General features: G+C 43.5%; 1 protein-coding gene across 8 annotated transcripts in view; it reads right to left on the bottom strand.

The window, feature by feature from the left end:
- Positions 1-5531: 5531 nt before the first annotated feature.
- The window catches only part of LOC119656008 (phospholipase D2), a 68685-nt gene continuing 59887 nt past the window's right edge, over positions 5532-14329 (bottom strand). For all 8 annotated transcript variants that reach the window (XM_038062251.1, XM_038062249.1, XM_038062257.1 and 5 more), the window contains exons 13-16: positions 14154-14279; positions 13795-14035; positions 13398-13736; positions 5532-5960 (exon numbers count right to left, since the gene is read on the bottom strand). In XM_038062251.1, the coding sequence (XP_037918179.1) occupies positions 5859-5960; positions 13398-13736; positions 13795-14035; positions 14154-14279 (808 nt within the window). In that variant the 3' untranslated portion in view covers positions 5532-5858. The remainder of the gene's footprint in view (positions 5961-13397; positions 13737-13794; positions 14036-14153; positions 14280-14329) is intronic.

Here is a 14329-nt window from a genome sequence, read left to right as displayed (position 1 = left end):
CCCGAGACGTACAAACTGCCTTCATCCAGGTTGTGGATAAAATCCGGCTCAATATGTTACGATGGGCGTGTCACTTAATCCGTATGGATGAGGATGATCCCACCGGGAAAGTCTATAAGGGCAATATCTATGGTAGAAAAAGAAGAGACGAGGCAGGCCCTGCCTAAGATGGAGCGATGGATTAGGTCAGGACGCCAGACAGCTTTTAGCGATATCTAATTGGTGGACCTCGGCGCAAAACCGGGATGTCTGGAGTTCCTTCTTAAGGCAGGCCTAGACCGGATACCGGTTATTGCGCCGTTGATGATGATGATGTTTTTCAATGTCTGTTTAATACTGAGTTAGAGGATTCTGTACTCTCACTGCAAGATCGATGGGGTAGGTAGGTATCCGCGGCCGCTCCGAGGAGCCCAATTAGCACTTTGGTGCGCCGTTTTGATACCACAAACTCCTAAGACCGTAACTTTTGTTGTGAGAGCAGGGAGGTAGAGTCCAGCCGGCTCGGATCTTCAGAGTCAGCCCGTAGCATTCACGAAAGAAAGCAGCTCTCCCACCTTGCAACTCTCTGGGGTCCCCAAAGAATGGTTTACCCAGTGTCCGCAGCCTGACCCTAGCTAGAGCTGGGCACTCGCAAAGAAAGTGCATGAGGGTTTCCCTTCCTTCTCCGCAGCTTCGGCATGCCGAGTCTAGCAGCATGGTGAATGCATTTGCACGTGTCTGGCACCGGAGCTCTCGTGATCGGGCTATATTATAAGCGGGCCAAATTCTTCTTGACTTGGCACAGCTCGTAAGCCTTCGCCATCTTAGGCCCGCGGTTGCTAGGTAGTGGGTGGCGCAGCAGGATTGGCAGCATTCGAAATTTATTTCGAATGTTGCGAATGCGAGCGGTTAGATGACGCCACCGGCGCTCTCCACGCGTTTTAGAACTCGCCGCAGGAGTAGGGAGCCAGCGGTGAAAAAATGCCGTTGGTTGGAGGCAGAGAGACCGCATGGAGGACAACCGGTCTCTTATGCCTCCAACCTTGCCTGCGGACAGAGTGCTGTACCTGCGACGACTTGTGAAAAGATACAATTCAGAGTGTCGTTCACGATTCATCAATTGTTTAATAAATAGGGTTTGGAATAAAACGATACACTTTGTTTGACTCGGAATTAGGAACGAGACAAGTGCGGGTAGACTCGGCCCCCGACAGCCACCAGCGGAACACCGACTGCATTCGCCGAAGGACTGCCAAGAGGAAAGCCTTGCCTGGCAAATTCGTCAGCTCGCTCATTCCCCTCTATGTTCCTATGCCCGGGAAGCCAGAGGAGAGCGACCTTGAGCGTGCCGCCCAGACGGTTCAGTGCGTCTCTGCACTGCCACCAGCCTGGAAGATGTCGTCGCTGAGTACAAGGCCTTGATGGCCGTTTGGCTGTCGGTCAGAATGGCTATGTTACGCTTGGGGCTTAAATCTCGCCCCAGCCATCGACAGACTTCCAATATCGCCAGTACTTCCGCCTGGAATACACTGGCGAAACCTGGGAGACCATACGACTTGGATACATTGTGTGTATTCCAGAAACCCCCCGCGCCGACTCCACAGGTCATCTTTGATCCGTCCGTAAAAATACTGTATCATAATCTTGCAACACGCCGCCGATCTTCCACTTCGCCCTGGTTGGAAAGTCTACAGCAAAGTTTCTCGTGAAGTTCAGTTTGCGTGTGGCATAGTCCGTAATGAATGCCCCATCTAGGATGTTTCTGTGGCCGTCGGACTTCGCTGCCCAGCATCCGGACTCACGTAGTCTGACGGCACTGCACGCTGCAACATATTTAATGTGGAGGTCTAGGGGGAGAAATGCAGGAGTACATTGAGAGCATCTGCCAGGCAGGACTGCAGAGCCCCAGTAGCGCCTGCACACGCGGTTCTTTGAATCCTATTAAGCTTCGTCCTATTGTAGTTTTTCTTCAAAGCTTGCCACCATACAATAGAGCCGTACGTTAGGATTGGACGCACTGCGGCGGTGTGCATCCAGAGAACCATCCTCGGCCGGAGACCCCATTTCTTTGCAAAGGTTCTCTTGCAGGCATAGAAGGCCATACAGGCCTTTTTAACCCTCAGTTCTACGTTCAATCACCAATTTAGTTTTGGATCCAGGATTACACCTAGATACTTTACATTAGAGGAAAGAACCAATCTTTATTCATTCAGCCGTGGTAAATGGAACTCAGGCATCCTTGTCTTGGTGGTAAATAGCATTAGTTGCGTTTTGGTTGGGTTTATGCTGAGTCCGCATCTTGCAGCCCACAGGTAGATCGATACTCTGGAAGATAATGTCTTGGCATGGAGAGGCCCACCTTGGGAGAATTGGGCGAGAAGTAAGCCTTTCCTTTGGAGCAATATCATCATCATCACCAACCAACCAATCCACATTTCGCCCTGGGACCTATACTACCCTTGAAGCAATATGCAGCGGTTTTTCAAGCTGAAGTATATACGCTCCTAAGGGCGACAACCTGGGCAATTGATGAGCGATTGAAGAACATCGCAATCTGCAGTGATAGCCAGAAGGCGTTGAATACTCTGGATACCTAGTCACTGTAATGTAGAGGCAAATGGAATCCCGTATGACTTACCAAAAAGGGTTCCAATTTCCCCCATGCCGGATCGGAATCAGCAATTGAAGTATCAGCACTAATCCTGGGAGAGACATAAGACCGTTATTCGACCAAGTTTGTATATTCAGGTTTTCCCCAGATCCAATTCGAAACCAATATAAAGGTTTTACTTAACAGACAAGACACAGCAAGGAACTATTACACGCACAATTAACGAAAGGCCTCGAATACTCTAAAGCCTTAAGCTTTGGTGTTTAATTGTGTTATATGGTTCACAAAATCAAAACGCCCAAGTTTTAAAAATAAAGTTAGTCTTCTGTTACTTGAACAACATTAACAATTTATTTCAATTCAAGTTTCTACTTATCTGATAAAATCCTTAATTTACATCTATGGTTGCTATTCACCCCTTGGTGCAATGTAGCGCGTCAGCCATAGCTACACGCCATCGTATCCGGTCCCCTAGAATGGGCTTCAATTCCTCACACTCTTCACGTCTCTACGAGACGCCCAAACTTCTTCTCTGCGGTTATGCGTTAAGTTCCCTTGACCCACTCATCGGCCATCTAGGAATAATGGATTCCACTGAATGGCATACCGAGCAATGGCATTGTTGCCTCTCCTTAATTTGTAACCCACCCCCTTAATTTGTCTTTTCCCACCTCCGCATTACATTATGCACGGGTAACCGACCAAGTTCTCTGTTCAAAATATTATCAGGCCGAATCTTCCGATGATACGTCGCAGACCGATGGAGCTTTCAAGTGGTAGTTGTGGTAACTTTCCATATGTTACTCCTATACAGCGGCATAGAAAAAACATTAGCACAGAACAGTTCTAAATTGACCTTGATGTTGAGACAATGCATTTCCAAATTATAGACGAGACAGCGAATACGGATCTAGCACTGTTGATCTGTCGGGCGACATCAAGTTCGGTGCCGTCGGCAAAATTGATCGACGCCATCGATGCTCTGCCCATTAGTAGAGTTAGGGAAAATACGATGACTCGCCAGACTGAGAACCTTGTTTTTCCTAGTGTCTATCTTCACTTCAATTTCAAGAGAGGCATTCCAATCCCGGAGCCATTTGGCCAATGTCCATAACCCGGTGAGAAAGCAAGCAGATGTCATCAGCGTCGTGTGATTAAGTGACTCGCCCACCGTAACCTATTGAGCCGGATTTTATCCACAACCGGACGGTCATAGCTCATAGATTTCATCGTTATGTAGGCTACGGAATCGTCCATCCTCATGTACCCCTCTTATAGGTGTCGCGGAGGGCTGTGTGGTGGATGGCTTCAGTATTCACTCTCACCTAATTGTCAGAGGGGATTGTAGGTGATGTCGTAATTCGAGCTCGCAGCACTATGCCAACGAGATAGTGGTCCAAGTCTATATTGGCCCCTCTATATGTTCTGACATTCATCAAGGCTGAGAGGTGGCGGCGTTCAATCAGCACGTGGTCAATTTGGTTGAAAGTGGTCCTCTCAGGAGAGGCCCACGTATGCTTGTGAACCGCTTTCCGCCCAAACCAGATACTTCCAACAACCATTTCGTGTGATACTGCTAACTGGATAATGCGTAATCCGTTATCATTGGTATCCCTATGTAAGCTATGGGAGCCAACGTATCGCCTGAATACGAGCTCCGTCCCTACTTGACTATTGAAATCTCCAAGTATGATTTTGATATCATACTTGGGACAGGCTTCGAGGGTCTGCTCAACTGCCTCGTAGAAGGTATCCTTCTCCGACTCTGCAGTCTCCTCTGTAGGGGCGTGAACGTTTATGAGGCTTATATTTCTAAACTTGCCTCGCAAACGCAGAGTGCATAGCCTTTCGCTTACGTTTTCAAAGCCGATAACAGCAAGTTTCATCTTTTGACTGACTAAAAAACCTACTCCCAACACACGGTTTACTGGATGGCCGCTATAATATATGGTGTAGCGGCTCTTCTCCAGGAAACCGGTCCTTGCCCATCGCATCTCTTGTAACGCTGTTACATCAGCCTAATATTAGGACAGGGTATCGGCTAGCTGCTCAGCAGCATTCGGTCTGTACAGGGAGCGCACGTTCCATGTGAAAATGCGCAAATCGTTAATCCGTTGTCGTTACCGGGTTCGTCGTTGTAAAATCCATCCTGTAACATCGGTTTTCCGTGTAGGGTTGTCAGTCCTACCCAACCCCCAACCTGGAGGACCAGTTGGTACATTTTGTCCCGTTTTTAGGCGCGGGAGACTCGCCTTCATCCTTCTCCGTCTGCAGTTTTTCATAAAGACAGAACTCCCAGCGATCACCACGTGGAGGTGGAGATAGGGTTTGGTAGTAGAGCTGCTGGTGTTGGTTCAGCAGGCGTTTCCCAGGTTTTATGCTCTATCGTGGGTACCAATCCACGTTTCGCCCTGGGACCTATACTACCCTTTGACCGACGTATTATTTGCCCTGTTTATAAAAATGGTGGTAAACCCTGCTTCGAGAATTATAGTGGGATATCATCGTATTGTTCATGTGTGAAAAATAATTAAAAGAAGACTCGGATCCTTCTCAAGAATAATGGTTGGAGAATATCAGGGGGGATTCCAACGTACAGAGTCAACGATTGATTAGATATTGCAATTTAAATAGATGGGACAAACCTCTACACACTAATTGAAGGAAGCGGTTTCTCAACCGAGACGAAGGCTTCAAAAAAAGAAGAAGAGACAGCAAACTGTAGCGCTAAAGAAGAAAAAGAAATACTTTTATTTTGAAGACTCCTCTTTTCAAAAATATAAACGAAAACTTTTCACTTGAGCTTCCATTATGATTTAATAATTTCGACACTCATTCCAAATGACCCTCATTATTGAAATACTACCATTAATAAAATCAAGTGTCTCTAGAAAACAGTAGCCATTGTCGTTATCATCATATGGAAATAAAACAAACACACTCTGTTTTATTTCAAAAATATAATTTATTAATATTTTGCACAGTACTGCTAAAAACATATCTTGGTTATTTCTAATCTTTCTCCTCATAAATACTGAAACAAAAAAGCCATATATGCATATGTATCACTATTCTGTAAAACAATTTTTCTGGTAAAAATGCTATAAACGATAAAGTACTGGTTGGTATGTGGTTACTTCCGGATATTAATAACAAGTATCCGGTCAACGGTTAAACGATTCATTCACACTTTAAAAAGAAACATTTCTGCGAGATGCACATAACAATAAAAGCAAACAATTGGAAATACTAAAATTGTAAAAAAATACTATGTCCATACAGAAGTTGGAATTAGTCCCTCCTTACTTGTCCCCGGGGGTGTTAGAGTCTCTGTATTTAAAAATTCTAGAGGTAAGTGTACTAAATGACCCTGGAAAGGATTGAAAATAAATTATCAAATGATTATTATTATGATTATTAGATTAGCAATATATATATACAGTAGTTTCCATTAAAATATTTAAAGAAACATTGTGCACACAACTTTGGGATCAAAAGATTCCTAAATGAATCTAAATTGTAGAGTCATCACCGTTTTTAATAATAAACTGCATTATTAACACTGTTTTCGGATTAACCTGTCAGAAGCTCTCAGCTCTCAATAGTAATACTTAAATCCGAAGTCCAACAGAGTCTGCCACGTCTTCTTTTTCTACCATAGATATTACCCTTATAGGCTTTCTTGCTGCTGGACCATCCTCATTCATATGGATTATGGGACCTGCCTGCCGCGACCTATTGAGCCGCATTCTATTCACAAGCAGACGTTCATGGTGTCGTTCATAGATTGCCTTATTACATAGGCTACGGAATCGTCTATTCTCTTGTACGGGGCAAAAATTCTTCGGAAGATACTTCTCTCGAACGCGACCAAGACTTCCTAATTTTCCTTGCTAAGAACCCAATACATGAAGACTGGCAAGATCATTGTCGTGTACAGTAAGAGCTTTGACCCTATATTTGCCTTCATTAATGTGCAAATCCAAGATTTCCCGCCACCTGCGCCTCGTCGATCTGGAAGAAGGCAGTTTGGGCATCTCTGGTTGTTCTTCCCATGATGTCGATATCGTCAGCATAGGCCAAATAAATAAATAAATAAACATTAAGGATCACTTTTTCCAAGATCAGGTTAAAAAGGATGCACGATATGGCATTCTTTTGCCTTAGGCCATTGATGATGGTGAATGGTCTCGAGAGTGATCCTGCCGTTTTTATCTGGTGTCGCACATTAATCAGGATCAGGTTAGTCAGTCTAGCCAATTTAGCTGGGATACTAAATGCTTCCATGGCCGTCTAGTTTTATCTTGGCTATACTATGATAGGTGGCCTTGAACTACAACTGGAAGCCATATTCTAGTCTACGGTAAGCGATGGATATCGTATGCAGAAAATGTTATCAGTTGCTGATTTGCTGGAGTGAAGTATCTCTGGTATGAGCCGATGATGTTCTGAGGGTATGGGGCTATCCCGCCTAGCAAAATAGTCAGAAAAATCTTATAGATGATACTGAGCAACGCGATACCTCTATAATTGCTGCACTGCGTGATATTCTCCTTTTTATGTATGGGAAAGATTATGCTCCGTTGACAGTCATCAGGCATCGATTCGCCGTACCACACCATAAGCATCAATTGATGAACCGCTCGATATAGTTGGTCACCACCATATCTAACCAATTCGGCTGTAATTCCATCGACTCAAGGCAACTTATGGCTTTTAAGCCGATGAATTGGACGAACTGTTTCTTCTATACATGTTCATTTGGTGGGACCTCCAACTCGCCGATATTTTAGTTGTTGATGCCCATACGGTCGGAAATCAGATTTTCCTCTTTGTCTCAGCAGGATGAACATCGAGTTATATAAGGCTTCATCCTGATGACTAATACCTGATGGTTCTCCCAGGCTTCCTTTTCCTGTCTGCGAAGTCACTTCTCCACTTGACGAAATTCGTGAAATCGTTGACAAGGATTTTTGAAAATGTTAAGTGCATTTGTGATGACGCATAGGTAAATTTCTTTTGGATTCAATCTAAGCAGAAATTTTTTCCCCTCGGTTTGACCGAAGGCCAAGACATTACGACTCTTGAGAAACACCTGAAGCCGAAGAATATGAACTGCCCAATTGGAAGAAAACCGCCAAAACGCCACCGACTTTGTTGAGAGCGGACATCAGAGATTGCATTTGAACCAAGTCATCATCCATACTTTTTTTGAGTTAAATTTTCCGATAGCATTAGCAACTCCGAAATTCCCCTCATCGCACCTAAGACGTGTGTCATTCCTCAAAATTTGAATTTTCCTCTCATTGCAAAAGATCTCAGCTTGCCAGCATTTTCGAATGAGTGGAAATATGAACTCCGCAGAAACTGCAGGAGCTGCACGGAAAATTTCCGCAACACGGCTGTCAAGGCGGGTTTACTCCATTTGAGTGCGTTAATATATGATTCGCGGTTACCTGAATGCGCTTCAGCTCCCACTATGATTTCCCGAGTTGCTCACACTCCTCCTCTACTATTCTGCGCCAAAGTGCTTTTAGGACGATCCACTCGTCGGCTATCTTCGGAGAGTGGGTCTGTTCGCCGACAAAGTTCTTCGTTTAAAATAATATTAGGAGAGCGTACTTTGATTATACGGCCCAGACAGTTGTTGACAAAGGCTTGGAGCTTTCAAGTGACAATGTGGGTCACTTTACATATAGGAGCACCGAAAGAATACTTGTTCTTCAGATAACTGTAGTTACAGATTTTAGACAAGGCAACGAAAGAGGATCTAGCGCTGTTAATGCGTCGGGTAATATCCAATTCGGTGTCACCGTCGGCAGAAACCATGCTTCCTAAATATCCAAATTGGTCGATGCCTTCGATGTGCTGCTTATTAATGCAAATACGCTCAGACTTTGTTTTGTTGGTGGTTATATTCAGTCCAACTCTAGTTGCCTCTCTTTCCAAACCCAGAGCCATTTGACCAAGATCCATAACCCAGTGAGAGAGCAAACAGATGTTATCGACGTAGTCGAGGTGTTTAGCGGAAGATGTTATAGTTCATTGAACTCCTCCACGTCCTCAACTTCACCGATAACAAGAACAGATAATGTGGGTGACATTGATGACTTTCATTTCCCTTTTTCACTCTCTGGGAATGGTTTCAGATTCATGGCATTTCTGCACGAGCGGAAGTAATAGATCTGCAGAAACTGCAGATGCAACGACAAATAACTCTGCGGGGAGACCGTCGAGTCTAGCGGTCTTACTTTGTTTGAATGCATTCATTGCCGAAACGCTTTCTCTTCTGGTTGGAGGAACAATCCATGTCCGTATGTTATGTTGACTAGCCATTTCATCCACAAGAAGCGGAACTTCACCGGATGTGATATGATTAAGAACCGTGGTAAGGTGTTCCTTCCACCTATTCAGCTACTCGTCCTTATGAATAGGAGTTGACCGTTAACTTTTTTCACAGGCCCATCGAAAGTTGTGTTACCATATGTAAGTTTTTTCGTGATATGATGTACACCCTTGAGATTATTGCGTTATGCGACATCTTCACAATTCCGCAGTGATACAGATCTTATAACGGCCCCCCGGGTCGTATTTGACGACCCAATGCTTATCAATATACTCAGGCGGATTACTCAATGTATCTGTTGTCAATGTCCACTAATTAGACGGTAGAAGCTGCAGAGCTCCATAATCCTATCACCATTATCATTACGGTCAGCAAGACTGTATTTCTTCATCACATGTCCGAGCAAGGTGTTGCCAGAGCCCACTATGGCATAAAGATCACCCACTATGATCGAAATGTCATCTTTAGGAAGCCTCTCCAAAATTGCGTGTAATTGCTCGTCGAAAGCATCCTTCTCCACTATATCGGAAATTTGCGTTGATGCATACCACTGTACAATTGTGATGCTCCTTAGCCTGGATCGCAATCGTGCAGTCAAATTCCTGTCAGAAACCAAAGTCCAAGTCAAAAGAGCGCGCCTAGCAGTAAAGTTTCGAAGTTTGTTGGTTACTAGTCTGCAAAATTGTAATCCTTTTAGTCGCTTTTTACGATAAGCGAGTATATTCTTAAGCCCTAACTCACAGGGCCAAATACGGTATACGGTAATGAAATCGTTGTTATTTGCGGCAGCCTTTAATTTCATCACCACCGCATTTCCCGTACTTTTTTCCGTTGACGGAATTCTAGCGCGCCGCGCTCATTCCCGTCCGCGAGTAGCACTACACAATTCTGATGTTCTTAACCTGGACTAAAATCTTTTAGTGAAGATCTTGTCAGGAACCGAGTCCTGTCAGCAAATCGGCAGTCGTCAGTCCCACATCGGATTCCGCTTTATAGTACATTGTCACAAAAGAGAGAAGAGTCTGTCCGTAGTCCCACAATCAGCATTATATTGTTGCTGGATGCGTTTAACAAACCATATGCTCACATTTGATGATCTGCTCGCAAGAACGGCAAAATTCGGCTTCTCAAAATTCAGTACGTGAGCTGTTTATCATTTAACAACAACAACTTGCCTTGATGCGCAGACGACAGAAATTTTCAACAACCCGTCAGAGAATACTAATTGGAACTAAGTCACCACATGAGATGCCCACTTTGTTAAACTTAGCAAGCTTCCGCAGCAAAGAAGACAACATGCTGGTTTCTGTGACCCTTCGCCACTGCCATGGTTACATCTCCAGCAGCAATCGTATACCGTCGAAGTGAGACTGATACATCTACCATTTGAGGATCCCTGCATTTAAGCCTCTTTTAAGACAGATCTGACCTTCTGGCTCTCTAATCTCTTTGTCAATGCCCAAGCCTTATCAGAAAGTAAGCATGCATTACTTAGACGGGCCTAAATTCTAGAGAAAATGTTCCCGTACACCAAAACCCCTTCCTAGGTCACCCTAGGATGGGAGAACTCTCAAATCCAAATGATGTGTAGTAGCGGGGGACGTAATTCAACTTTAGTTTGCAAGGTGAACTCAGCAACTCCAATTGTTAAACAAATGGTGAAACTAATAATTTGTTGTTTTTTCTTTTATTGATTAGTCCATTCAATATCATATCAATTTAGGTCTTAATTGCAGCCCGATTTTTTCCATTGGGTACTCTGAAGAGTCTCTACTAGGATTTCCATGCCCACCTTTTTAAGGGACAACAAAAATGCCGTTCTAGAGGCATTCTGTTAAACATTTTCGCTGATCAGCAGAAGTTAATTTGATTCATTTCGCTCCGCGATTCCTTGAATTTTTTTATTTTAGAGTAGAACCCACATCAGGAACTTTTCGTCCCACACCATCCACACCAATCTGCTCAAAGTGGTGTTGAGGTCTTGGACTCAAATAATTAAGCAACAAACGAATTTGAAGGGTGGAATCAGGCCTTTTCTTTTGCAGACATTCTTCTACTCCCAAATATCGGATATTTTGGGCTGGAATCTGAATCTAATTTTTGAGAGATGCCTAGGACATTCCATAATCAGGTTTTTCGAAAAACTCGATCCACCCTGCTTGCATGGCCCGTCAGTGAAGATTCTGCTCGCCCTAGTCTGACAATTGAAATTCCTCTACAACCATGAAATATGTGAGCGATACCACAGCAGTTTGGTTGTGGGTAAAATCCATTTAGGTGACGACAACCCAAGCCAGAAAATCTATAAAGGCAATCGCTACGGCAGAAGGAAAATGCAGATCCTGCCTCAGTTGAAGCGAAGGTGTATGCCAGACCACCAGGCAGTTGTTATAGATATCGAATTAATGAACCTCAGCGCAAAACCGGAGTGCGTGGAGGTACTGCACCGTCGTTAAAGATAATGATGAAGTTCCAATCACGCTATTCCATTAATCCAATGAGAACTTCGACAACTTTGCAAAACTACAAGCGCGATACTACAGAATGTTCATAATAAGCCACATAAAAACTAAGGGTAATTTTGCCGAATTTCGGTACCTGATCGACTTGGCCATTTTTATATTTTGCATGCCAAATCGCTATACATATATATCGCCAAATTTGAGTAACCAAAAACAAATGCTCTAGAGAAGCTAAAGGATCATCAAATTCAGAGTGTCGAAACACAAGCCCTGTGCGATTTAGTTGGAAAAATTTGCCGTACATGATCTGACTACACTGATCTGACCATCGCACTATATGTTAGATATGATTCGACAAGTGGTAAAGAGTCACAGACTTAATCCTAGGAAGACCCTCACTGGACGCAAAAGACTCTTCTGTTAGCGGCACTTTTCACTTTAGATTACGCTTATGTCTACAAACATAATGGTTAATCAAATTAACCTGCAGCATGCCAAAGTTGGTTCCTATCTACAAGCAGCAAGGTTGCCAAAGTTGCAGGACTGTACTTCAAAGTTTTTAGAGTTGATTAGAGACGAGAGTTTAGAATTGATTCTAGACGAGTCTCTCAGATCGGCGGTTTCTTCAAACCATTCAAGCCGGAAGTGTGACAAGCGAAATTGCGACACTGCGAGAGCGTTGATTACCAATAAAGAAGTGAACGTTGGTGTACTGTCCTTTGAATACTTCACTAAAGGAGGGTATAGAACACTTAGAACGACTTCTAGGAAATTTTTTTTCGAGGATGTCTTGCTCTGGGCGACGTACCTACCTCTTCGCAGAAGGTTAAGGTGGTCTTTATCACTAGACCTGGGAAATATGACTATTCAAATCCAAATAATTTCAGGCAAATCAGCATAATATCATCTGGAGAGCCTGGTTGATCATCACATTCGTGAGAAGGCGCCAAGATCGCTCCCACTAAATGAAAACCAACATGCTTGCCAGCGAGGAAAGTCCAAGTGAGTGTTCTTTACACTTTGGTGAAAGGGGAGTACGCGATTAGACATTGCGTAGACATTGAAGGAGCGTTTGCACAGTCAATCTATCCAACAACTTTATGATGCCACCAGAGCATGGTGTCGATGAAACTTTAATTAAGTGGATCTACGATAAGTTAACGCAGGATATACTCATTTGCTTTCGAATAAAAGCGACAAGTGGGCTTTTCCCTTGGGACAATATGCAGCAATTTTTCAAGCTGAAGTGTATGCGATCGCAAGAGCAGCAGCCTATGTGATTGACGAGTTGAAGGTCAGACACATCGCAACCGCCAGTGATGGTCAAGCTGTGTTGAGGGTGTTGTGCAATTCTTTGATTGAACTCTATTTCTAGATTCAATGCGGTGAAACTGCTCTGGGTAGCTGGTCACTGTGGTGTAGAGGGAAATGAAATGTCGAAAGTCTTGGCAAAAGGAAGTTCAATTTCCCCCATGTCTGAACCGGAATCAGCAATTGGAGTGTCAAAAGCAGTGCCTAATGCTACTATCAAAAACGGGGAACAAACTTCCTATGATGGCAGGTGTCAGAGCCTTAACACTGCTGGACACTCCAAACTTGTCCGAATGAAACAAATATACTGCAAAGTTTATCCTATCGAAAAGCAGAAGACTCGCAAAAGTATTGTGGACATTCTGACTGGTCATAATTCACTAACTGGACATCTGTTCAAGGGTTTCTTCAAGATGATACGTGCTCATTCTGTAATGAAAAAGTGGGGTCCACAGAGCATTTTCTACGTGAGTGCCTACCTACGGCTGCATCAGACTATTGATGCTGATGTGCTCCAGCTGAGCCGAGGGTAACATCACATACACTAGCGAAAATCCATCGTTAGGAGGGGGAATCGAGTACAATGGACCACTAGGGTCTGAGTGCTCAAAACAGTTACCATCAATTTCAAAGTGACAAACTCTTTTGTTTGTGGAAACTACAGTAGTGTATCCACCGTATAAATTACCTGAATATTATTGATTCGACGCATCGCCCTTTCTGGATCAGTTTTACATAATGCTGGCTCTTCCTGGTACTTTTTCAGAGCCAGAAAACTTTTTACATTATCCGTTGGAATGCATTTAAATACTTCATCGTAGATTTCTGTATTTCGTTGCGAAGTACGTTTCCAAATTCCATTCCAAAAGGTATCTATAACTGGGTCCGTAACATCAATGGGCATTCGCTCAGCATCAGGCTCTAATAAACCTAAATGTTCTCGGAACAAATATTTCCGTAATCGACCGGCATATACTCCACAAGGATGCGTAGCCCCGTTCATACGACCTTGTTCAAATTCCTCATCCTATCAAAAAAGGTTCATTCAAATATCAGCGAAAATATAAATAATAATTGACAGTTACCTCGATGATAACTGCTATTTCAGAATCACGTTTGCCTATCAATGATCTGTCATTGATGTTTGCTGAACCGCATATTACCACTTTATCGTCAGCGATCAAAAGTTTCGAATGAACGTAAATTAACTCCGTTACGGGGTAATTATTGAGAACAGAATTTGTGCGTAAACTGTGGAATGAAATATATTCACTGGGATCTTCTATGCCTGCCTCCTTTAAGCGATGCAAAATAGAACCTTTTCCTCTGCAAAACAAGAACAATGACTCCATAATCAAGTAGGGTTTTATAAATTTCGTCAAGAAACGATTGCATAAATTTGCTGAATTTACTATTCATTGTGAAAAACTCCTGTGAGACTTACCGAGAGATTGAAGCATAGTTCCAATGCGTAATGGCTCTCAAAGCATTTCCTGATGTGCCGCCAACATCACCTTCGAATCCAGGCAAAAGTGGCATAACCACATACACGCGGAATACCTTGCCTTCTCTGAAATGGAAATTGTTCATCACTGCACTTCATTCTAATTGAGACAACTT

Source organism: Hermetia illucens, chromosome 4 (genome assembly GCF_905115235.1).
Source record: "Hermetia illucens chromosome 4, iHerIll2.2.curated.20191125, whole genome shotgun sequence".
Lineage (NCBI taxonomy): Eukaryota > Metazoa > Arthropoda > Insecta > Diptera > Stratiomyidae > Hermetia > Hermetia illucens.
This window is presented reverse-complemented; position numbering and strand designations above follow the sequence as displayed.